General features: G+C 47.4%; 2 protein-coding genes across 7 annotated transcripts in view; one reads left to right on the top strand and one right to left on the bottom strand.

The window, feature by feature from the left end:
• Positions 1-9,708: 9,708 nt before the first annotated feature.
• On the bottom strand, positions 9,709-24,012 carry CIDEC (cell death inducing DFFA like effector c). Of its 6 annotated transcripts, none has more exons than XM_030802068.1 (7): positions 23,746-24,012; positions 21,954-22,031; positions 20,583-20,736; positions 13,422-13,451; positions 13,141-13,299; positions 12,868-13,055; positions 9,709-10,296 (listed from the first exon to the last, which is right to left on the bottom strand). In XM_030802068.1, the coding sequence occupies exons 1-7, from the start codon at positions 23,799-23,801 to the stop codon at positions 10,134-10,136; spliced, it is 828 nt and encodes a 275-aa protein (XP_030657928.1). In that variant the 5' UTR covers positions 23,802-24,012; the 3' UTR covers positions 9,709-10,133. The 6 variants fall into 6 exon arrangements, with proteins under 6 accessions (XP_030657928.1, XP_030657931.1, XP_030657930.1 ...); XM_030802071.1 differs by lacking the exon at positions 13,422-13,451 and adding an exon at positions 22,459-22,571 and having other exon boundaries at positions 23,746-23,775; XM_030802070.1 differs by lacking the exons at positions 13,422-13,451; positions 23,746-24,012 and adding an exon at positions 22,296-22,323.
• The window catches only part of IL17RE (interleukin 17 receptor E), a 45,517-nt gene continuing 34,031 nt past the window's right edge, over positions 13,242-24,727 (top strand). The window contains exon 1 of the mRNA XM_030802048.1: positions 13,242-13,311. The gene's annotated coding sequence lies outside the window, so the exon portion shown is untranslated. The remainder of the gene's footprint in view (positions 13,312-24,727) is intronic.

The raw sequence follows: 24,727 nt of genomic DNA, 5'->3' as shown, positions 1-24,727 counted from the left end.
GTAATCCCAGCACTCTGGGAGGCCGAGGCGGGCGGATCACGAGGTCAGGAGATCGAGACCACGGTGAAACCCTGTCTCTACTAAAAATACAAAAAGTTAGCCGGGCGTGGTGTCGGGTGCGGTGGCGGGCGCCTGTAGTCCCAGCTACTCGGAGAGGCTGAGGCAGGAGAATGGCGTGAACCCGGGAGGCGGAGCTTGCAGTGAGCCGAGATCGCGCCACTGCACTCCAACCTGGGTGACAAGAGCGAGACTCCGTCTCAAAAAAAAAAAAAAATTATATATATATATTAAAATATTTTGATTCCTTGGACTGTAGTTTTTCTTCCATTTACAAGTCAGAGTGAAATAATCATAAAATCATACGAAGTCACCCCAGTTAATGGCCCAGTACAAAAGCAGGCTACAAAGATTCCACAACTAGATCCTTTCCCATGCACGTTAAATCTGCTGACATTTGCAATTTTTATCAAGAAATTAAACGCAGGCTGTGCAGCACATATCATACCTGGAAAAGACATTGTCTTATGCCATGCGCATATGACAATTACATGCATATGATGAATTACACAGTAAACTGTGTAAAATACTAGTTTCACCTCATGGCACTTTGAAGAAGAGGGAAGAAAGGATGTCAACCTTAAGCGACATAATATAAAATTCCATCACAAAGGCATTCTAATATGATGTTACTGGAAAAATTTGCTTTTAGGCAGGGCATGGTGGCTCACGCCTGTAATCCCAGCGCTTTGGGAGGCCGAGGCAGGCGGATCATGAGGTCAGGAGATAGAGACCATCCTGGCTAACACAGTGAAACCCTGTCTCTACTAAAAATACAAAAAATCAGCTGGGCGTTGTGTCGGGGGCCTATAGTCCCAGCTATTCGGGAGACTGAGGCAGGAGAATGGCGTGAACCTGGAAGGCAGAGCTTGCAGTGAGCCGAGGTGGCACCACTGCACTCCAGCCTGGGCGACAGAGTGAGACTCTGTCTCAAAAAAAAAAATAAAATTTGCTTTTTGTATTATCATGTCTTCTTGACCATTTGAGAGCTGATACATGATCCATACTAGATCCATTCAACAATGTAAACACAAGGCCGGGCGCGGTGGCTCACGCCTGTAATCCCAGCACTTTGGGAGGCCGAGGCGGGCGGATCACGAGGTCAGGAGATCGAGACCATCCTGGCTAACACGGTGAAACCCCGTCTCTACTAAAAATACAAAAAATTAGCCGGGAGAGGTGGCAGGCGCCTGTAGTCCCAGCTACTCGGGAGGCTGAGGCAGGAGAATGGCGTGAACCCCAGGGGGCGGAGCCTGCAGTGAGCTGAGATCGTGCCACTGCACTCCAGCCTGGGTGAAAGAGTGAGACTCCGTCTCGAAAAAAAAAAAAAATGTAAACAAAGTTCTAAAAATAAAACAAAATGCTAAAATGAAAAGCATTATTATGGGCCATAAGTAAGACAGGAAAATACCATAAAATGTCAATTGGATTTTGAAATTTGTATACAAAAGCTTTCGAGCAATGGGTATCCATGCATACTTGCTATTTGTGCTTATATTAATTGAAAGATAAACAAACTGTTAGCATTTTAAATCTAAAAAGGAAAATGTTAACCTTATGCAGACTGAACTTTATAAAGCTGTTTCCAAATGTGTTAATCTTGCTTAAAGTACAGAAACATCCTTTAAACATTTTTTTTAAAAAGAGATAATGATCCTAGTCTTGCCCAAATCCATTCTATGACTTGGGAAAAGATGAACAATGTTCAGATTAATGTGTCGGCCAAATGAAAAGAAATAGTGAGTGAGTATGTAGAGTGGCACTTCTCAAAAGAAAGAAGAGGTTATGACACCCACAAAAAAAGATAAAATAATTTAATTGGGTGCCGTTTTCCAAAATGGGCCATTCAGGAAGTCTTTATTAATAATATTAAGTGTCAAATACAGATTATTTTATAATGCAACAAACCAGTCACCTCCTTAAAATATACACCTATAATTTCATTTTTTCCAACTTCTATCATGGTCTTCATAAAAAGTGCATTTGTCATTATGGTCAAGGACCAAATAAAGCAGAATTCTATATAGAAAATAAATACATTTGTGGTAGAGGACATAAACATAGAGTCAAACAAAATCCTAAATCACAGATCAAAATATAGAAAGAAAACTACAGTTGGCCTAAGCAGTTGAAGAAAATTGGAAGGGGGTGTTAAGATAGAAGGAAGAGGCCGGGCACGGTGGCTCACGCTTGTAATCCCAGCACTTTGGGAGGCCGAGGCGGGCGGATCACGAGGTCAGGAGATCGAGACCACAGTGAAACCCCGTCTCTACTAAAAAATACAAAAAATTAGCCGGGCGTGGTGGCAGGCGCCTGTAGTCCCAGCTACTCGGAGAGGCTGAGGCAGGAGAATTGCTTGAACCCGGCAGGTGAAGGTTGCAGTGAGCCGAGGTCATGCCACTGCACTCCAGCCTGTGCGACAGAGTGAGACTCCATCTCAAAAAAAAAAAAAAAAGATCAAAAGCTGTACTAATAGATTCATGTTAAATTATGCTAATGTATTCATATTATGATTATGATTTGCAAGTCACTCACTGAAAACACAATTCATGGTGGCAGCAAAGTTCACTATGTTGAGAGAGCTACTAGCTTGCTTTTTTTTTTTTGAGATGGAGTCTCACTCTGTCGCCCAGGCTGGAGTGCAGTGGCCTGATCTCGGCTCACTACAAGCTCCGCCTCCCAGGTTCACGACATTCTCCTGCCTCAGCCCCCCTAGTAGCTAGGATTACAGGCGCCCGCCACCATGCCCGGCTAATTTTTTGTATTTTTAGTAGAGACGGGGTTTCCCTCTGTTAGCTAGGATGGTCTCCATCTCCTGACCTTGTGATCCGCCCGCCTCGGCCTCCCAAAGTGCTGGGATTACAGGCGTGAGCCATTGCACCAGGCTAGCTTTCTTAATATGAAGTATTGGTAAAGCTTCTGTCTCTGACAAATTTAACTAAACATATTTAACCAGTTTAAGTGTAGAAAATTATTTCATGCTAAACACAAAAATTCCATTTGGCTCTTCATTTCAAGTTCTTACTAGAGTATCCATATTATAAGGGAAAACAGTGTTCCTTGAATTCCTAATTTCCATTTAACCATATCTAAGAACTTTTTCAACATCCTTAGACAGGGCTAATTAGTCTTCCGTGTTTCTGCCTGTCACATTATATTATCACTTATTATAATAATCTTCACATAACATATATTTTTCTATTAGGCTGGTGGAAAAGTAATTATGGTTTTTGCTATTTAAATGGCAAATCCGTAACTACTTTTGTACCAACCTAGTATTTGATTAGATCATATGTTCCCCGAAGGAAGATTTTATTTTGCATTCTTGCTTATTAATGCTAGACATAATATCAAAAATGCATAGAAAACAACTGGATGTAGTTATGGCTTGAGAATTTTGAGTTGAAATAGATTGTCCCTTACTTATTCTCTTAGCAATTTCCTGCCTTTTGCATTTCATAATTGATATAACACATGAAAAAAAGCTTAACAAAGTGCCTCCCACGGAGTAAACATTTATTAAATAATCGAGCTCGCGCTCATATGATTAAGTTCCTGCTTTAATTCTTCATTCCTCTTTTTTTTTTTTTTGAAACGGAGTCTCGCTCTGTCTCTCAGGCTGGAGTGCAGTGGCGCGATCTCGGCTCACTGCAAGCTCCGCCTCCCAGGTTCACGCCATTCTCCTGCCTCAGCCTCCCGAGTAGCTGGGACTACAGGCACCTGCCACCATGCCCGGCTAATTTTTTGTATTTTTAATAGAGATGGGGTTTCACCGTGTTAGCCAGGATGGTCTCGATCTCCTGACCTCGTGATCCGCCTGTCTCGGCCTCTCAAAGTGCTAGGACTACAGGCGTGAGCCACCGTGCCCGGCCCTTAAAATATAATTTTTTAATGATGGCATTTTGAAAAGGAAATTTATGCTTCATTATTTAATAAAAAGTATGTTTCTCAAGCAGCAGTTTTTTTTTTTTTTTTTTTTTTTTGAGACTGAGTTTCCCTCTTGTTGCTCAGGCTAGAGTGCAGTGGCACAGTCTCGGCTCACAGCCATCTCCACTTCCCGGATACAAGTGATTCTCCTGCCTCAGCCTCCCAAATAGCTGAGATTACAGGCATGCACCACCACGCCGGGCTAATTTTGTATTTTTAGTAGAGACAGGGTTTCTCCATGTTGGTCAGGCTGGTCTCTAACTCCTAATCTCAGGTGATCCGCCCACCTAGGCCTCCCAAAGTGCTGGGATTACACACGTGAGCCACCATGCTCGGCCTGTGATGGGTGTCTATTTCTTCGTTATATTTACATCCTTCTGTGTTTCTGAAAGTGCATGCTAGCAGCCCTCGCACACTTTCGGCGCCTCCTAGGCCTTGGCACCCACTCTGGCTGTGCTTGAGGAGCCCTTCAGCCCGCCACTGCACTGTGGGAGCCCCTTTCTGGGCTGGCCAAGGCCGGAGCTGGCGCCCTCAGCTTGCGGGGAGGTGTGGAGGGAGAGGCGTGGGCAGGAACCGGGGCTGCACGCGGCAAGCGCCGGCCAGGACGAGTTCCAGGTGGGCGTGGGCTTGGCGGGCCCGGCACTTGGAGCAGACTGCCGGCCCCGCCGGCCCCTGGCAGTTAGGCGCTTAGCACCTGGGTCAGTAGCTGCTGTGCTCAACTTCTCGCTGGGCCTTAGCTGCCTCCCCGCGGGGCAGGCCTCGGGACCTGCAGCCTGCCATGCCTGAGCCTCCCCTCCCCAGCTGTGGGATCCTGCGCAGCCTGAGCCTCCCCGACGAGCGCCGCCCCCTGCTCCACCATGTCTGGGCCCATCAACCACCCAAGAGCTGAAGAGTGCAGGCACATAGGCGGGGTACTGGCAGGCAGCTCCACCTGTGGCCCCCCGTGCAAGATCCACAGGGTGAAGCCAGCTGGGCTCCTGAGACTGGTGGGGACTTGGAGAAGCTTTATGTCTAGCTAAGGGATTGTAAATACACCAATCGGCACTCTGTATCGAGCTCAAGGTTTGTAAACACACCAATCAGCACCCTGTGTCTAGCTCAGGGTGTGTGAATGCACCAATGGACACTCTGTATCTAGCTAATCTAGTGGGGACGTGGAGAACTTTTGTGCCCACACTCTGTAGCTAATCTAGTGGGGATGTGGAGAATTTTTCTGTCTAGCTCAGGGATTGTGAATGCACCAATCAGCACCCTGTCAAAACGAACCAATCAGCTCTCTGTAAAACAGACCAATCGGCTCTCTGTAAAATGCACCAATCAGCAGGATGTGGGTGGGACCAGATAAGAGAATAAAAGCAGGCTGCCCCAGCCAACAGTGGTAACCCGGTGGTGTCTTCTTCCACTGTGTGGGAGGTTTGTTGTTTTGCTCTTTGCACTAAATTTACTATTACTCGCTCTTTGGGCTCACACTGCCTTTATGAGTTGTAACACTCACGTGAAGGTCTGCAGCTTTACTCCTGAAGCCATCGAGACCACGAACCCACCGGGAGGAACGAACAACTCCAAATGCGCCGCCTGAAGAGCTGTAGCCCTCATAGCGAAGGTCTGTGGCTTCACTCCTCAGCCAGCGAGACCGCGAACCCACCAGGAAGAAAAAACTCGGAACACATCGGAACCTCAGAAGGAATAAACTCCAGACACGCCACCTTTAAGAACTATAACACCGCGAGTGTCCGCAGCTTCATTCTTGAAGTCAGTGAGACCAAGAACCCACCAATTCCGGACACAAAAGTACACACAAAAACAGGATGGTGTTTGCTTCTGAAGGAATCAGATGGGGTTAGATGAAGTTATGTTTACCCAGTTCTCTCACACACACACACACACAGTTTAATAAGCCAGATAGAAAAGATTGATTCATAATATTCTAAATTTTTTTAATTTACAAAAATAGAAATAAAAATTTGTAAGACAGTGTGTTTCTATTTACATGACATTTTACGAAATTCTGTTTACACGACTATAAAGGGACAGATGGCAGCTTTTTGTTTGCCAGAAATGGTGTTTACATAACTATAAATTTGCTAAAACTTACTGAACCACATACCTGTAAATAATACATTTTGTTGTATATAAATTATGTCAATACACTTAATGTTTTAAATGATATCAGTTTTTTAAATTACGTGCACATGTCAGGCACAGTGGCTCACATCTGATTTCAGCACTTTGGGAATCCAAGGCACATTGGGAAACTGAGGCAAGTGGATCTCTTCAGGCCAGGAGATCCACCCTGGCCAACATGGTGAAACCCTCATCTCTACTAAAAATACAAACATTAGCCAGGCGTGGTGGCACATGCCTGTAATCCCAGCTACTTGGGAGGCTGAGGCATGAGAATCTCTTGAACCTGAGAGGCAGAGGTGGCAGTGAGCCGAGATCATGCCACTGCTCTCCAGCCTGGGTGACAGTGAGACTCCATCTCAAATAAAATAAAATAATGTGCACAAGGGCCCTGCACAGTGGCTCACGCCTGTGATCCCAGCAGTTTGGGAGGCTGAGGCGGGTGGATCACCTGAGGTCAGGAGTTTGAGACCAGCTTGGCCAACGTGACAAAAACGTGTTTCTATTAAAAACTACAAAAATTAGCTGGGCGTGGTGGCGGGTGCCTATAATCCCAGCTACTTGGGAGGCTGAGGCAGAAGAACACTTTAACTCGGGAGGCCGAGGCTGCAGTGAGCCGACGTGGCGCCACTCCACTCGGGCCTGGGCCACAAGAGCGAAACTCTGTCTAAAAAGAAAAGAAACAAGTAAACAAAAAATTATGGGCACAAAGGTCGGGTGCAGTTGCTCACGCCTGTAATCCCAGCACTTTGGGAGGCCGAGGCGGGCGGATCATGAGGTCAGGAAATCAAGACCATCCTGGCTAACACGGTGAAACCCCGTCTCTGCTAAAAATACCAAAAAATTAGCTGGGCGTGGTGGTGGGCGCTTGTAGTCCCAGATACTTGGGAGGCTGAGGCAAGAGAATGGCGTAAACCTGGGAGGCGGAGCTTGTAGTGAGCCGAGATCACGCCATTGCACCCCAGCCTGGGCGACAGAGTGGGACTCCGTCTCAAAAAAAAAAAAAAAAAAAAATATGTGCACAAATATGGGCATCGCTGGTGAGAAGAGGGGCAGAAACACAAGTGGTTCTCTTGTTTTGGGCTCAGACATGTGACTGTGCCATCACAGGCCCCTGGATTTAGAATTCTTCTGAAAGGCGTCCTGTACACTCCCGAGCAACAGCTTGAACAAATGAAAAGGCTGAGCTGGAGGGACTGGAACACAGCCCACCTTGACGATAGCTGCTCCTGGCTGTGCGGGGGCGCCCCAGGAAAGGCCGTTCCCCCACTAGGACCGGCAGGCCCTATAGAGGCTCAAGCGCCTTTACTGTTTGCAATCTTCCCTCCCCAGCCCACCAGCCTCATCAAAGGCTGCCTTTTCTGTTCACTGACCACAGCTGTTTTGACTCCATTAGCCTCTGAGCTCCTGCAAGAAAAGGAAGAACCTCGTTTTCCCTGGGCTCAGTGCCAAGAGACCGTGGGCAGTTGCTCAAGATTCACTTGTGAAACTCGGATCTCAGGAGGAGAGAAGCTTGGGACAAATACCGAGCCTCCCACCCGCACTCCAACTCTGTTACTGAGCATTTTACGGAAGGAGCAGGTAGGCCATGCCACAGCTTCGGCAGGGGTGGACTGGGATAGCTTCTGTGCTGATAGAAACATCAGGCCTCCCTGCCAGACGGCCCACCCCATGGAGCCAGCCTGACACCAGGCCAGCCTCCAGCCATAACTGCAAAAGAGCAGGAGAGCCCGGAATAGCAGGCCCTCTTCAGGGAGCTTCAGCAGCTTTGCCCATAGGCTGCAGGGTTTGGGTCCGCTGCCAGAAATAGCTCCCAGACCAGCTTTGGTAATACAGGCCTTTGCCTTAGTATTTACTAAATCCAAATAGGCTTTATAGTAAGAGTCTTGAAACGATAGGTTTTGTTTTGTTTTTCGTTTTTTTGTTTGTTTGTTTTCTTTTTTGAGACTGAGTCTCGCTCTGTCGTCCAAGCTACAGTGCAATGGCACAATCTTGGCTCACTGCAACCTGTGCCTCCCAGGTTCAAGCAATTCTCCTGCCTCAGCTTCCCAAGTAGCTGAGATTACAGGTGCCCACCACCATGCCCCGCCAATTTTTTGTACTTTTAGTAGAGACAGGATTTGGCCATGTTGGCCAGGCTGGTCTCAAACGCCTGAACTTGTGATCCACACACCTTGGCCTTCCAAAGTGCTGGGATTACAGGCGTGAGCCACTGTGGGTGGCTGTGATAGAGTTTTTGAATCCTTTTTTTTTTTTTTTTTTTTTTAATTTCCAGAGACAGGCTTTCACTCTGTTGCCCAGGCTGGAGTGCAGTGGCACAATCATAGCTCACTGCAGCCGTGACCTACTGAGCTGGAGTGAACCTCCCGCCTCAGGCTCCTGAGTAGCTGGGACTACAGCCACCATGCTCTGCTAATTTTTTTTATTATCTAGTGTAGAGACAGGGTCTGGCTATGTTGCCCAGGCTGCTCTTGAACTCCTGGCCTTGAGCAATACTCCTGCCTCGGCCTCCCAAAGTACTGGGATATCAGGCATGAGCCACTGCACCTGGCCAAGTTTTAAAATCTTTCAGTCACAGACTAAATAAAACAGTCGCCTACATGTTCTACAAGTTCAGCCTTTTTTTTTTTTTTTTTTTTTTTTTTGAGACGGAGTCTCACTCTGTCACCCAGGCTGTAGTGCAGTGGCACGATCTTGGCTTACCACAACCTCCGCCTCCCAGGTTCAAGCGATTCTACTGCCTCAGCCTCCTGAGTAGCTGGGATTACAGGCACCTGCCATGACACCCAGCTAATTTTTTTGTTTTTAATAGGAACCAGGTTTCACCATGTTGGTCAGGCTGGTCTCGAACTCCTGACCTCAGGTAATCTGCCTGGCTCGGCCTCCCAAAGTGTTGGGATTACGGCGTGAGCCACCATGCCCGGCCTAAGTTCAGACTTTCATGCTTGTCTTGAGTTGTCCAATGTTGGAAAATGCCAGTTCACACTGATGAGAAGCTCCTACTCTTTGGGGCTACCTATGAGCCCACTTTGAAATCCTGAGGTTGAAAGTCCTGAACATGAAAGATAAGCTGTCTGGCAAGTTAGGATGGGCATTGACGGAGAAATGCCTTACAGCTTGAGTAGTACTTTTTCACCTAACCACTTAAACGGTTATTATAAAATGGGACCCTGAGAAATTAGAAAAGTGACTTAATCCCACCTGCTCAATTGAAGCTCCTCTGATAGGTGAATTTAATTAGGAAATTGTTACTTATGGTATCAATTACATGGTCAGCTCAAGCCTCAAATTCAGCCGACTTTAGTTTCAAAATCAACTGCAATTTTGTTTTTTAAAGAGACTGGGGTCTTGCTATTGTGCCCCAGGCTGGCCTTGAACTCCTGGTCTCAAGGGATGCTTCCACCCCAGCTTGCTGAGTAGCTGGAACTGCAGGCACGTGTCACTGTGCCCAGCTCTTTTTTTTTCAACTTTGGTAGAAAAAGTGCTATTACCTGTAATCCTACATTAAAGAGAATACTTTGACAATAGATTCGTTTCTTCCTTTAGCCCCCTCCAACCTTCCAGATAGAACCCCACCCCAAAGAACACAGGCAAAAAAGATACATCAGCCTCAATAATTTATTGCAAACTCCCTAATATCACATGCTGGTGCACTTGCAAATTCACTCAGGAATGTTCCAGGATGGGGGCCAGAAGGTGGAGAGCACCATGAAAGTACAGCCTGCGAGGCCAGATTGCTGAGGGGCAAACTTCATGCCAATGGAGGGGCAGACTTCGGGACCAGTCTGGACGGGCTAAGCTGCGTTGGGCAGGAAGGAGCTGGGCCGGGCCAGGAGCCTGAGCTTCTCCTTTGGCCAACCCACCCCAGGTTTCCAGCCCCTCCTCCTCACTCAGGGTCCTGTGTGGTGAGGGAGGTGTGGGGAGGTTAGCGGCTCTACAGCTGCCAGGCTTGTGGGCACTACCAGTTGAGCATGGGGCCCCCAGTCTAGTCCTTCACTGGGGAAAGCTTCCAAGGGCTTGGGCTTTCACTGCAGTATCTTCAGACAGGTCGGGATGAGGGATGAGGCCTTGCCCTTGGGGGGCTGCCCTTCCTCCGTAGCATCAAGGAGCTGCTGCAGGTAACAGGAGGTGCCAAGCAGCACGTGGCCCGTGGCCTGCATGCTGAAGAGGGCCCAGCGGAGAGCCTCCCTGGGTGGAATGAGAGGGCATGCAAGTCAAAACCACGAAGTAGGCTGGGCATGGTGTTCACGCCTGTAATCTTAGCACTTTGGGAGGCCATGGAGGGTCGGTAACCTGAGGTCAGGAGTTCGAGACCAGCATGGCCAACGTGGCGAATCTCTGTCTCTACTAAAAATACAAAAACTAGGCAGGCGTAGTGGTGGGTGCCTGTAATCCCAGCTACTCCAGAGCCTGAGGCAGGAGAATCGCTTGAACCCAGGAGGCGGAGGTCGCAGTGAGCCGAGGTGGCACCACTGCACTCCAAACTGGGTGACAGAGCAAGATTCTGTCTCAAAAAACAATCAAACAAAAAACACAAGGCTGGGCTTGGTGGCTCATGCCTGTAATCCTATCACTTTAGGTGGCCGAGGCAGGTGGATCATTTGAGGTCAGGAGTTTGAGACCAGCCTGGCCAACATGGTGAAACCTGTCTCTACTAAAAAATACAAAAAATTAGCTGGGCATGGTGGCGGACACCTGTGATCTCAGCTACTTCGGAGGCTGAGGCACGAGAATCACTTGAACCCAGGAGACAGAGGTTGTAGTCAGCTGAGATTGTGCCACTGCACTCCAGCCTGGGTGACAGAGTGAGTCTGTCTCAAAAATAAATAAATAATAAATAAAAAACAAGAGTGTACCCCCTCCCTGCACCCCGTTATTCCCATGCTGGCCTGGAAGGGATTAGTTTCATTATGTTTGTTTTCTTCATTAATAACATTTGAATATCACTGAGGTGGTAGCACTAAAAGCCCTTCATCAATTCTAGAGCGATGTGCAAATAGGAACAGATGCTGCAGGTGAGATCAGGATTAGGGCGAGGACCTGCAATTCCACCTTAACCGAGATGCCCGGAACCTTCCTACTTTCTCATGCAAAACCCCAGATCATTTCATAAGGCTTTCTATTTTTCTACTACTACTTTGGACCAACCAGATTAATTTCCATAACATGGCTCTGCCCCTTGAGACACTCTGTTCTAGACTCTGAGGCCTTTCCAAGTCACTTGCAGTCTAGCTCATGTTCGGAGTGCTGGACATGAAGACACCCATGCCTGGCATGAGCATGTACTGAGAACTGAACCTGAATCAGGCAGGTCTAAGTCCTAATCCAGTCTTCTTAGCTGGGTGAACTTTAGCAAACTGCTCTAGCTTTGAGCTTCAGCTTCCTCATGGGTAAAATGGGATTGCACCTGCCACCCAGGGTCATGAGGCTGAAATAGCATAAAGCAACATGGGGTTGGATGTTTGGAAAGTAGGGGAAATGGGGAAGCGGGAGCGGGTTCTAACCTCACGTATTCTCATGCTTCTTGAGACATATGGTTAGACTTTCAAAAATAAGTTTTAAGAAAAGTTCATTATATAGTACAAATGACTCTGGTCCATAAGACTTGCAAATTAATTCTGTCATATGGAGGGAAGATTATTTCATCCCTCCCATTCCCATGGGGGAAAAAAAACCCAATTTTGTGTGTATACATTTATCTTTTTTTCTTCTTTTTAGAGACAAGGTCTCATGCTGTTGCCCAGGCTGGAATACACAGTGGTATGGTCATATCTCACTGCAGCCTCAAACTCCTGGGCTCAAGCAATCCTCCCACCTAGCTGGGATTATAGGCACATACTACCACTGCCAGCATTTTGTGTGTGTGTGCGTGCACACACGCGTGTGATAGAGACGGGGTCTCACTCTGTTGCCCAAGCTGGTCTCCAACTCCTGGGCTCAACAGACCCTCCTGCCTTGACCTCCCAAAGTGCTGGGATTCCAGGTGAGAGCCACTGCACCCAGCCTATCTCACCATTCTTGCTGGACCTATATATGTGTGGGATTTTGAATTCTCCTTTGAACTGATTGTAACTTCTTGCTAGTTCTCTCATTAATTAATAAATTCAATTAAATCTTTGACACATGCCTTTTTTTTTTTTTTTTTTTCCGAGACAGTCTTGCTCTTTTGCCCAGGCTGGAGTGCAGTGGTGGAATTTTGGCTCACTGCAACTTCCACCTCCCAGGTTCAAGCAATTCTCCTGCTTCAGCCTCCTAAGTAGTTGGGATTACAGGCATGCACCACAATGTCCAGCTAATTTTTGTATTTTTGTAGAGATTGGGTTTTGCCATGTTGGCCAGGCTGGTGTCAAACTTCTGATCTCAAGTGATCCACCCACCTTGGCCTCCCAAAGTGCTAGGATTACAGGTGTGAGCCACTGCGCCTGGCCAACACATATTCATTTCTTAAAAATTGACTAGAAGACTACTTAGGAAAACTCCCTATTTCAATAAAAAATGTAGTTGCTAGAGTAGAAAGTAGTCATAAAAACAAAATGCATCCAGGTTCCACCAGGAGGAACATGTGCATCCCGGGGCACACGCCAGTGTTGTCCACAGCACTTCGAGAACCCATCAGGCTCCGTGTTGTCTGATACAGGCTATGCTTTGTCAGCACCAAAGCCAGACCCAGGCGCTAAGAAGGCTGAGTCCATGTGAACAGACAGGGGCTCTCCCATTGCCCGTACCCACCCTATCCCCAGGAAATCCCAATTTGCTCACTTCATGATGCGTTTGGCCCCACAACAGTGCAGATCGTAGGAAAGGGAGTACGTATCATAAAAAGTCGCCTTCACGTTCAGGCAGCCAATGAAGTCCTGTGGATTCAGCTTGTACAGGTCAAAGGTTACACGGGCCACATCAATCTTCTTGGCAGGCTTATGGGAGAGGGACAGTGGGTGCCTCGTCCCCTGCATTGAGACAAGCAAATGCTTAGCACCCCTTGAAGACATCTCCCAGGGTCCCGATTTTCTCCCCCTACAGGTGGGAGCTCACCTGTTCTGATGGGGGCTGCCATTTCTGCCCCTTCTGGAGGACCATGAACACTGTATCCCCTGCCAGGGCTTGGAAGTACTCTTCTGTCTCTACAGTTGTGCCATCTTCCTCCAGCACCAGGAAGAAGGGCTTGTCTGCCAGCATCAGAGTGTCCCGGACCTGGGGAATAAGGTCAGTGATGCTTCTGCCATCCCAGAACAAGTGGGCTAGGGTCTATGAGGTGGAACTGGAGTCCAGGCCCTCTGCTGTGGAATCACTACCCAGAGACTTTATCATGGTACCTTTTGGTTCCTGGCTTCAGGGTTCATAGTCTAGAATAATATTGTCCAATAAAATATAATGTAAGTCACATATAATTTTTAATTGTGATATAGTTTACATACTCTAAAAGTTACCCTCTAAAAGTGTACAATTCAGGGTTTTTTAGTATATTCATAAAGTTGTGCAACAATCACCACTATCTAATAGTGCAGTGACTACTAGGCTGGAATGCAGTAATCATAAGCATAACATAAGCGTAAGTAGAAGGCACATGACATAATTGTAGCTCATTGCGGCCTCCAACTCTTTTTTTTTTTTTTTTTTTTTTTGAGACGGAGTCTCGCTCTGTCCCCCAGGCTGGAGTGCAGTGGCGCGATCTCGGCTCACTGCAAGCTCCCCCTCCCGGGTTCACGCCATTCTCCTGCCTCATCCTCCCGAGTAGCTGGGACTACAGGCGCCCGCCAACACGTCCGGCTAATTTTTTGTATTTTTAGTAGAGATGGGGTTTCACCGTGTTAGCCAGGATGGTCTCGATCTCCTGACCTCGTGATCCGCCCGCCTCAGCCTCCCAAAGTGCTGGGATTACAGGCTTGAGCCACCGCGCCCAGCCTGCAGCCTCCAACTCTTGGGCACAAGCAATCCTCCTGCCTCAGCCTCCCGAGTAGCTAGGACTACAGTTGCATGCCATTACACCTGCCTAATTTTTATGTTTTTTTAAAGATGGTGTCTGGCTATGTTGCTCAGACTGGTCTCAAACTCCTGGCCTCAAGGGATCCTTCTACCTTGGCCTCCCAAAGTGCTGGGATTACAGGCATGTGGTATCACGCCCAGACATGATTCATTCTTTTTTTTTTTTTTGGCTAAATAATATTCTACTATATAGATATAACAGATTTTAAAATCTGTTTATCAATGGATGAACACTTGGATTGTTTATTTTTGACTATTACGAATAATGCTGCTATGAGTTTTTGTGTACAAGTTTTTATATGAACATATGTTTTCAATTCTCCTGGGCATACACCTAGGAGTAGAATCGCTGAGTCATACATTAACTCTATGTTTAATTTTTTTTTTTTTTTTTCTGTAGAGAAGGCCTTGCTCTTTAACCCAGGTTGGAATGCAGTGGTATAATCACAGCTCACTGCAGCCTCAACCTCCTGGGCTCAAGTGATCCTTCTACTTTAGGCTCCCAAGTAGCTGAGATTACAGGTTTGTGCCATGTTGCCCAGCTGATTTTTTTTTTTTTTTTTTTGGTGGAGACAGGGTACTGCTTTGTTGCCCAGGCTGGTCTCAAACTTCTGGGCTCAAGTAATTCTCCCTGCTCAGCCTCCCTCTGGGATTAGAAGCATGAGCCACCACAGTGGGCCTATGTTTAACTTTGAGGAGGTACCAAACTGTTTTCCACAGCGTCTGCATCATTTTACATCCCCACTAGCAATGTATGAGAACTCCAGTCTCCTTACGTCCTCACTGATGCTTTTATTGTCTGTATTTTAGCCAAAAATCCTTTTTTTTTTTCTTTTGAGATTGACTTTTGCTCTTGTTGCCCAGGCTGGAGTGCAGTGGCATGATCTCGACTCACTGCAACCTCCACCTCTTGGGTTCAAGCGATTCTCCTGCCTCAGCCTTCCTGAGTGGCTGGGATTACAGGCATGCACCACCACACCCAGCTAATTTTGTACTTTTAGTAGAGACAAGGTTTCTCCATGTTGGTCAAGCTGGTCTCGAACTCCCGACCTTGGATGATCCGCCCGCCTCGGCCTCCCAAAGTGCTGGGATTATAGGCGTGAGCTACCGCACCAGGCCCAAAAATCTTTTTTTTTTTTTTTTTAAATAGAGACAGGATCTCACCATGTTGCCAAGGCTGTTCTCAAACTCCTGGGTGCTCAGGCAGTCCTCCCACCTGGGCCTCCTTAAGTGCTTGGATTACAGACGTGAGGCATAACACCCAGCCATATATCCACTTTTTGGTGGATGAAGTGATTTTAATTTGCATTCCCCTAATGATTAATGATACTGAGCCTTTTTTTTTTTTTTTTTTTTGAAACAGGGTCTTGCTCTCTCACCTAGGCTGGAGTGCAGTGGTGCCATCATGACTCACTGCAGCGTCAGCCTCCTAGGCTCAAGTGATCCTACCACCTCAGTCTCCCAAGTAGCTGGGACTATAGGCATGTGCCACCATTCCCAGCTAATTTTTGTATTTTTTTGTAGAAGTGGGGTTTTGCCATGTTACCCAGGCTGGTCTTGAACTCCTGGGCTCAAGCGATCCGCCTGCCTCCACCTCCCGCAGTGCTAAAATTAGAGGCATGAGCCAATGCGCTTGGCCAAGCATCTTTTCATGGTTTTATTGGCCACTGTGTTATCTTCTTTGGAGAAATATCTACTCAAATCCTTTGCCCATTTTTAATTGGGTTGTCTTTTTCTTGTTCAGCTGTAAACACTATATATTCTTGATATTAGACCCTTATCACCTTATCAGCTATATGATTTGCAAGTATTTTCTCCCATTTTGTGGGTTGTGTTTTTTTTTCTTTTTTTTTTTGAGACGGAGTCTCGCTCTGTCACCCAGGCTAGAGTGCAGTGGCGCAATCTTGGCTCACTGCAAGCTCCGCCTCCCGGGTTCACGCCATTCTCCTGCCTCAGCCTCCCGAGTAGCTGGAACTACAGGCACCCGCCATCACGCCCGGCTAATTTTTTGTATTTTTAGTAGAGACGGGGTTTCACTGTGTTAGCCAGGATGGTCTCGATCTCCTGACCTCGTGATCCGCCTGCCTCGGCCTCCCAAAGTGCTGGGATTACAGGCGTGAGCCACCGCGCCCGGCCTCAGGTTGTGTTTTTTACTTTCTTGATAGTGTCCCTTGATATACAAGTTTTAGGCTGGGCGTGGTGGCTCACGCCTGTAAGCCTAGCACTTTGGGAGGCAGAGTCAGGTGGATCACCTGAGGTCAAGAGTTCGAGACCAGCCTAGCCAACATGGTGAAACCCTGTCTCTACTAAAATTACAAAAAATTAGCTGGGCGTGGTGGTAGGCACCTGTAATCCCAGCTATTCAGAAGGCTGAGGCATAAGAATTGCTTGAACCTGCAAGGCAGAGGTTGCAGTGAGCCTAGATTGCACCACTGCACTCCAGCCTGGATGACAGAGCAAGACTCTGTCTAAAAAAAAAAATGTTTTATTGCTGATGAAGTCCAGTTTTGTTTGTTTGTTTGTTTGGTTGTTTGTTTTTTCCCCCTTTGGTTGCTTTGCTTTGATGCCATATCTAGGAAATCAAGGTCATGAAGACTTACGTACTATGTTTTCTTCTAAGGATTTTATAGTTTTAGTTCTTACATTTAGGTCTTTGGTCCATTTTTACTTATCTCACTTCTCTGAACTAGTTTCGTCATCAAAAAAAAAGTTGAGGCAAGTACAGTTTATAAGTTGTTACAGTGATTAAATGTAAAAATGTCATGACAGCTGGGCGCGGTGTCTGATGCCTGTAATCCCAGCACTTTGGGAGGCCAAGGCAGATGGCTCACGAGGTCAGGAGATCGAGACCATCCTGGCTAACATGGTGAAACCCCATCTCTACTGAAAATACAAAAATTAGCCGGGCGTGGTGGCGGGCGCCTGTAGTCCCAGCTACTTGGTAGGCTGAGGCAGGAGAATGGCGTGAACCCGGGAGGTGGAACTTGCAATGAGCTGAGATCACGCCACTGCACTCCAGCCTGGGCGACAGAGTGAGACTCCATCTCAAAAAAAAAAAAAAAAAGTGTCATGACACTTAGGTTAACTGCCTGGGTTTCAATCCCAGTGAATGCACTTGGCCTCTGCCTCTGGAAAATGGAAATAGTGGTAACTACCTTAAGGCTCTCATCAGAAGAAATGCTGCAAATCACCTGGCAGAATACGTGGTCCGTAATAAGAATAGGCTCCTCAGGACATTTACAACCACATCATTAGTTATCTTGGAATGATGGAATTCTCACGTCACTTTTCTTGCTTGGATTCACTAAGGAACATATTTTGCTGCTTAAAAATCTTTCAGTAAGGGCCTGGGATCAGCAACACATCAATAGCAATGAACATACCTAGCTCCCTGATCTCGGTTTCTGAATACCATTCTCCACTAAAATGAAACAGACCTTAGAAAAAAATGGCCAAGAATTAGGGCAGGGAAAATACAAGATGAGCCTGTAATACCTTGCTGCACCAGAAAGAAAGCATGCAAAGAATGATGGAGACATGATTAAAAAAAAAAAAAAAAAGCACCAGAAAGTAAAAAAGCATGCAAAGAATGATGGGGACATGATAAAAAGACACAGAAGTCTGGGACAACTTGAGTGTCAATAAATAATCTGTTGCCATTCATGTATCCTACTAAAATAGAAATACCTGTGTCCCTTTTGAAATAAATAAATAAATAAATAGGCCAGGTACAGTGGCTCATGCCTCTAATCCCAGCACTTTGGGAGGCCGAGGCGGGTGGATCACGAGGTCAGGATATCGAGACCATCCTGGCCAACACGGTGAAACCCCATGTCTACTAAAAATACAAAAATGAAATTAGCCGGGCGTGGTGGTGGGCACCTGTAGTCCCAGCTACTCGGGAGGCTGAGGCGGGAGAATGGCATGAACCTGGGAGGCGGAGCTTGTAGTGAGCCGAGATCGCGCCACTGCAATCCAGCCTGGGTGACAGAGTGAGACTCCGTCTCAAATAAATAAATAAATAAATAAATAAATAATAAGTGAATACAGTGACAGATGCAGAATTCAATGTTTACTTAGTACAAAGTACTGACCTAGAAAATAAATAACAGAGGGAAAAATGTTACATAGAGAAGCTTGACTGTACCTACCACTTTATTCAAATAATCAAAACAGTAAGGTGACAAAAATTGCATAAAATTTTGCAGTGACAATCTTTTAAAAATTTTTTTTAAACAGGGTCTCGCTCTGTCACACAGGCTGCAGTGCAGTGGTGCATTCACAGTTCACTGGAGCCTCAAATTCCTAGGCTCAAGCGATCATCCTGCCTCAGCCTTCTGAGTAACTGGGACTACAGGTACACACCACCATGTCCAGCTAATTCCTGTATTATTTTTGTATAGATAGGGTCTCACCATGTTGCCCAGGCTGGTCTTGAACTCCTGGGCTCAAGGAAACCTCCTGCCTCGGCCTCCCAAAGTGTTAGGATTACAAGCATGAGCCACCATGCCTGGCCTGCAACTGATTTTTATCATATTCCTGCCAAAGATATAAACTTGAATTAAAGAAATGGATAGGGCCGGGTGTGGTGGCTCACACCTGTAATCCCAGCACTTTGGGAGGCCGAGGAAAGCAGATCACGAGGTCAGGAGATCGAGACCATCCTGGCTAACATGGTGAAACCCCGTCTCTATTAAAAATACAAAAAAAATTAGCCGGGCCCGGTGGTGGGTGCCTGTAGTCCCAGCTACACAGGAGGCTGAGGCAGGAGAATGGTGGGAACCCGGGAGGCGGAGCTTACAGTGAACCGAGATAGCACCACTGCACTCTAGCCTGGGCGACAGAGCGAGACTCTGTCTCACCCGTCTCAAAAAAAAAAAAAAAAAAAAAAAAAGAAATGCATAGTTCCAAACCAAGGGACAGTAAACAAAAATAGCTGGCTCATAATCTTCAAAATGGTCAAGGCAATGAAAGTCAAGGAAACACTGAAAAATTGTTCCATACTGAAGGAAACTAAAGAGACATACAATTAAATAAACACTTGATCCTGACTTGGATCCTTTCACTATAAAGGATATTATTGGGACAGCTGGCAATGCTTGAGTTTAAGGATTCAATTACAGTAATGTAATACTGTTTCCTGATTGTAATAGTTGTGTGATGGCTACACAGGAGAATATCCTCATTTGTAGAAAATGCACATTGAAGTATCCAAGAGTAATAGGCAGCAAGTTGGCAACTTACTCTCAAATGATTCAGGCAAAGTTTTGTATTGTATTTGTACTGTGTAACTTTTGTTAGTTTGCAATTGCTTCCTCCAGGGGAAGCCACATATAACAAGGACATTTTGATGCAGGGGGTGCCCAGACCTCAGGGCAAAAACTAGAGTATGAACAGTTCCTTTTGATCGAAAGCACAAGAAATGTAGTCTGCACAGCCAGAAGCCTTACAAAGGAGGGGAAATTGGCTCCGAAGAACAGAACTAATACACAGAAATAGGGGAGGAAACTTAGAATAAAGAGGTTAGCTATGATTGATTTCTGTATGTTAAATAGAGCCTAGTAATTGGAAGCCTAATCCAAACATTTGACCTGTACCAGGCACCTGGGATTGCAGGTGAGAGGGTCCCACCCCTGTAGAGATGATCAGTGAGGACGGGTATGGTGGTTGACGCCTGTAATCCCAGCACTTTGGGAGGCAGAGGCGGGTGGATTACCTGAGGTCAGGAGTTAGATCAGGCTGGCCAACATGACGAAACCCCGTCTCTACTAAAAATACAAAAATTAACTGGGCATGGTGGCACATGCCTGTAGTCCCAGCTTCTTGGGAGGCTGAGGCATGAGAATCACTTGAACCTGGGAGGTGGAGGCTTCAGTGAGCCGAGATCACGCCACTGCACTACAACTTGGGTGACACAGCATAGGTCACACCTGTAATCCCAACACTTTGGGAGGCCGAGGTGGGTGGATTGCCTGAGCTCAAGAGTTCGAGACCAGCCTGGGCAACACAGTGAAACCCCGTCTCTACTAAAGTACAAAAAATTAGCTGGGTGTGGTGGTGTGTGCCTGTAGTCCCAGCTATTCGAGAGGCTGAGGCAGGAGAATCGCTTGATCCTGGGAGGCAGAGGTTGCAGTGAGCCGAGATCGCGCCATTGCACTCCAGCCTGGGTGACAAGAGCGAGACTTCGTCTCAAAAAAAAAAAAAAAAAAACAACTAATGGAAGTGGGAAGCATGAGATTTTCCAGCAAGAAAAATGTGCCCTGAAAATACCACTGACCTACTGATAGTGTAGGATGGTAACCTACTGCCCCCCTCCTGTTACCAGATATCAGCCATTGCTAATTAGTTGGACAGCTCTCCAGGTGGGCATTACCATCTGTAGGTGCTGGTAGGTATCAGAAAGGAAACTGTACCACCTTCTAAGCCCTGACCTCCATCTCTGCTGAATCCCAGCTCACAGCTGGGCTGTGCAACGCGCAGGGCGCTCTCACCTTGAGGAGGAGGTCCTCAAGACTGTAAGCCATGATGCCCTTCCTCACGCTTCGATCCGCAGTGCTTACGCGGCAGGGCCGGGCCCTGGGGGCCTTGGGGCTGGGCTCCGACAGCAGCTGCTGGGTCACCACAGAGGTACGCACTGACACACGCCTGGGACAGTTGAAGCATCAGGGTGAGCTGCCCACTTTGCCCAACCCTTGCCCACCACACAGGGGAGCCACCTCCCCACCCCTCCCGACTGGGCTCATGATCAGCCAACCCCCCATCACCTGCTAATCCTTCTCTAGTCTTACTCAGAAGCCTGCTAGAGGCCAGGCATGGTGGCCCATGTCTGTAATCCCACACTTTGGAAGGCTGAGGTGGGCAGATCACTTGAAGTCAGGAGTTCAAGACCACCCTGGCTAACATGGTGAAACCCCATCTCTACTAAAAATACAAAGATTAGCCAGAGTGGTGGCACATGCCTGTAATCCCAGCTCCATAGGCTGGGACACAAGAATTGCTTGAACCCTGAGAGGCAGCAGAGGTTGCAGTGAGCGGTGATGGTGCCACTGCACTCCAGCCTAGGCAACAGAGTGAGACCTTGACTTAAAAAAAAAAAAAAGAAAGAAAGAAAGAAAGAAAAGCCTCCTAGAGCAGTGCATCTCAAACTTCGAAGGACACATAAGTCGCCAGGGCTTCTGTTCAAATGCAGATTCTGATTGAGTAGACCTGGGTGAGGCCTGAGATTCCAAATGTTTCACAAGTTCCCAAGTGATGTTGATATGCTGGTTCTCAGACCATGAGGAGTAAGTAGCAAAGTAATAAAAGACCCACCCCACATTCCCCCAGTTACCACCTGTCTTGACCTCACTCTCCTCACCTGTAAAGTTGGATGAAGTGGGGGAAGCCTGAAGTATGTAAGGTATTTTTTTTTAACTGAAGCACTCAATTTAGAACCAAAGGAATGGAAAGGACCTGGATTTTACAGTCAGGCAGTCCCAGTTTAGAATCTTGGCTCCCTCATGGATTTGCTGGGTGATTGAGAGCACCCACTATGTGCCTCAGTTCTCTCACCTATTCATTTGGTATAATAACCCCCACTTCCCAAAGTTGTTGTGAGGCTTAAATGAGATCAGGAGTAAAAGCACCAAGCATAGTATCTACTCCTTTCTATGCACGGTGTGGTGGTGGTGTAAGCAGCAGCATTAATATCACCCAGGGACTTCTTGGCAGTGCAAAATCTCAGGTCCCACTCCAGACCTCCTGAATCAGAATCTGCACTTGAACAAGGTCCCCTGTGACCTATATACCCATTAAAGTTTGAGAAGTTCTGGCTCACACATCATAGGTGGCTCCCTTTCCATTCTGCCCATGACTTTCCTCACCTAGAGAGGGACTTGGGATAGAGAAGGCTAAGGGACTTCATGGCATATTCCATCCTTGTCAGCTGGACTGTGTTGGACCTGGGAAAGAGGCAGAAACAATTCATCAGGGTGAGATGAGAGGGTTCCCATCTCTCTCATTAGACAAGGTGCAACCCAACCCCTGTTCAGCAACCCTCCTCCCTGTTCTTCTATCCCAACTCACACATACCTCCCCCAGCCCTTCTCCTGTCCAGCCCCATGCATGCCAACCAAGACCAAGCTGGAGACCCCACCCCTCTCCCCACCAGGTGCTCAGGCTCAGCCTCACTCAGCAGCTGCTGCTCCTGCCCCAGTCCCACTCACTCCATGTTTCTCAGCCCCTGGCTCTGGTCACACTGAGCAGATAACCCAAGTCAGGGCTGAAGAAGCCTTGCCGGATTTGTTCCTGTCCCTGGGGACAGAGTCCACTTTACGCTGGCAGGAGGTGAGTCACACCACCTCACACTTCTGGGGACCGTTCCCTCACCTCTAGTCCAGAGACCTCACAGGCAGGCAGCCCAGTCAAAGCCTGCTCTCTCCCATGGGTCCTTGAGCAATCCGAACCCCTTCCTCAGGCTTCCCACTGGCCAAAAAAACATTCTGTGATGATAGAGGCATGCCTTGTACATACTCTCCAATACCATTGCTACTAGCCCCATGTGGCTATTGAGTATTTGAAACATAACTAGTGTGATTCAGGAGCTGAATTTTTTTTTTTTTTTTTTTTTTGAGTTTCACTCTTGTCACCCAGACTGGAGTACAATGGGGTGATCTTGCTCACTACAACCTCTGCCTCCTGGGTTCAAGCAATTATCCTGCCTCAGTCTCCCCAGTAGCTGGGATTACAGGCACCTGCCACCATGCCCACCTAATTTTTTGTTTTGTTTTGTTTGGATTTTTAGTAGAGATTGGGTTTCACCATGTTGGCGAGACTGGTCTTGAACTCCTGACCTCAGGTGATCTCCCTGCCTCGGCCTCCCAAAGTGCGGGGATTACAGGCGTGAGCCACTGCATCCGGCACAGGAGCTGTATTTTTTACTTTATTGAATTTTAACTAATTTAAATTTAAATAGCTACATTGCCATGTGGCTCTTGGCACCCGTATTAGATCACAGGTCTAAGCAGATAGCCCTGGGCTCATCTGTCACCACTTTTTCTCCTAAACCTCTGTGCTCCAGCTCTTGAAGGGCCCAACCCTTTGCACAGATAGTTCCCTCCACCTGTTGTGCCTTTCTCTGATCCAGGGCGAAATTTTTGCAGCCTTGAAGCCTCCGTTTCATTGCTTTCCACTCTTTAAAAGTAAAGTCTTTTTAGACCACTCACAAAATTATTACCCCTTCATCCTGCTCTTCTTAGCCACGGGTGCCTCTGGGTCTGTTTCTGCTGTAGCCCCTCAGTCCCTGGGTGCTTGGCCCTGAGGTCCTCTTCCTATTCGAAGCCCCCGGCACACGTAGGGCTTCGCCGAGCAAGGGGCACAAGGGGTGGACATAAAACAAAAGCCCCCTTGCCAGTTGGGGACAATCACTCTCTCCTTTTAACAATTTGGGGGACTTTTCAGACCAGGCCCCACAGAGGCAGAAAACTCCCTTTCCCACTTAGCACTACAGTAGCTCTAGTCCTAGCTACGTGGGAGCCTGAGGCAGGAGGATTCTGCTTGCCTCAGCCTCACCCACTTCGTATCCCTAGCAAAACTCTGCCAAGAGCTACCTAACCTGGTCTCCAGGAGAAAAGAAAAAAAAAATCCCCAAACCCAAAACAATAACAAACTCCTTACCTCCCCCTCACAGCCTCCTGGAAATACTGCCCTGTCCTGCCCAGCCCTCCCTTCATTTATTTCCAGCCCGCATGAAGCTCCTCCCCAGTCTTCAGCCCCAGCTGGGGAAAAGAGCTTGGGGTGAGAGCTGCAAGCCAGCCTGACTTCCAGAAAAGGCCTAAAAGGAGGGGAGAAGGCACGTTTCGAAAGCTTTGGCAAAACGGATGGCCCATGACGTGAGATCAAGCACAGAGGGCACAGAAAGCAGGCAGATGTGGGTTGTGGTCCCAACTCCACCCCATATCAGTTTGCTTGAGCTTAGACAGATCACCTGACTTCTGTGAGCCCCAGTTTCTCTTCTCTGTATAATGAGGATAATAATTCTTGTTTTATAGGGTAGTGGTGAGGATTAGTGACAATAAAAGTAAAGGGGCACAGTGGTTCATGCCTATAATCCCAGTGTTTTGGGAGGCTGAGGCGGGAGGATTGCTTGAGGACAGGGGTTGGAGGACAGCCTGGGCAATAGAGTGAGACCTTGTCTCTGAAAAAAAAAAAAAGAAAAGAAAAAAGAAAAAAGTAGCCTGGGTGCCATGGCTGACGCCTCTAATCCCAGCACTTTGGGAGGCCGAGGCAGGTAGATCACTTGAGGTCAGGAGTTTGAGACCAGCATGGCCAACATGGTGAAGCCCCGTCTCTACTAAAAATACAAAAATGAGCCAGGCGTGGTGGTGTGTGCCTGTAATCCCAGCTACCTGGGAGGCTGAGGCAGGAGAATCGCTTGAGCCTGGGAGGCAGAGGTTGCAGTGAGCTTAGATCACACCACTGCACTCCATTCTGGGCGACAGAGTGAGACCTTGTCTCAAAAAAAAAAAAAAAAAAAAAAAGGCCGGGCACGGTGGCTCACACCTCTAATCCTGGCACTTTGGGAGGCCGAGGTGTACAGATCACAAGGTCAAGAGTTTGAGACCAGCTTGGTCAATATGGCGAAACCCCCATCTCTACT

The sequence above is a fragment of the Nomascus leucogenys genome, chromosome 21, assembly GCF_006542625.1.
Source record: "Nomascus leucogenys isolate Asia chromosome 21, Asia_NLE_v1, whole genome shotgun sequence".
Lineage (NCBI taxonomy): Eukaryota > Metazoa > Chordata > Mammalia > Primates > Hylobatidae > Nomascus > Nomascus leucogenys.
The sequence above is the reverse complement of the archived record's forward strand: the minus strand, read 5'-3'. Positions and strand labels throughout refer to the sequence as shown.

Excerpts from the sequence above, each read along its gene's own strand:
- CIDEC (XM_030802068.1), bottom strand. The coding sequence starts at position 23,801 with ATGAAGGGAGGGCTGGGCAGGACAGGGCAGTATTTCCAGGAGGCTGTG. Across the intron at positions 13,056-13,140 it reads GGCAGCCCCCATCAGAACAG|GGGACGAGGCACCCACTGTC; the intron begins GTGAGCTCCCAC and ends GTCTCAATGCAG. Across the intron at positions 10,297-12,867 it reads GGGGCCAAACGCATCATGAA|GGAGGCTCTCCGCTGGGCCC; the intron begins GTGAGCAAATTG and ends CATTCCACCCAG.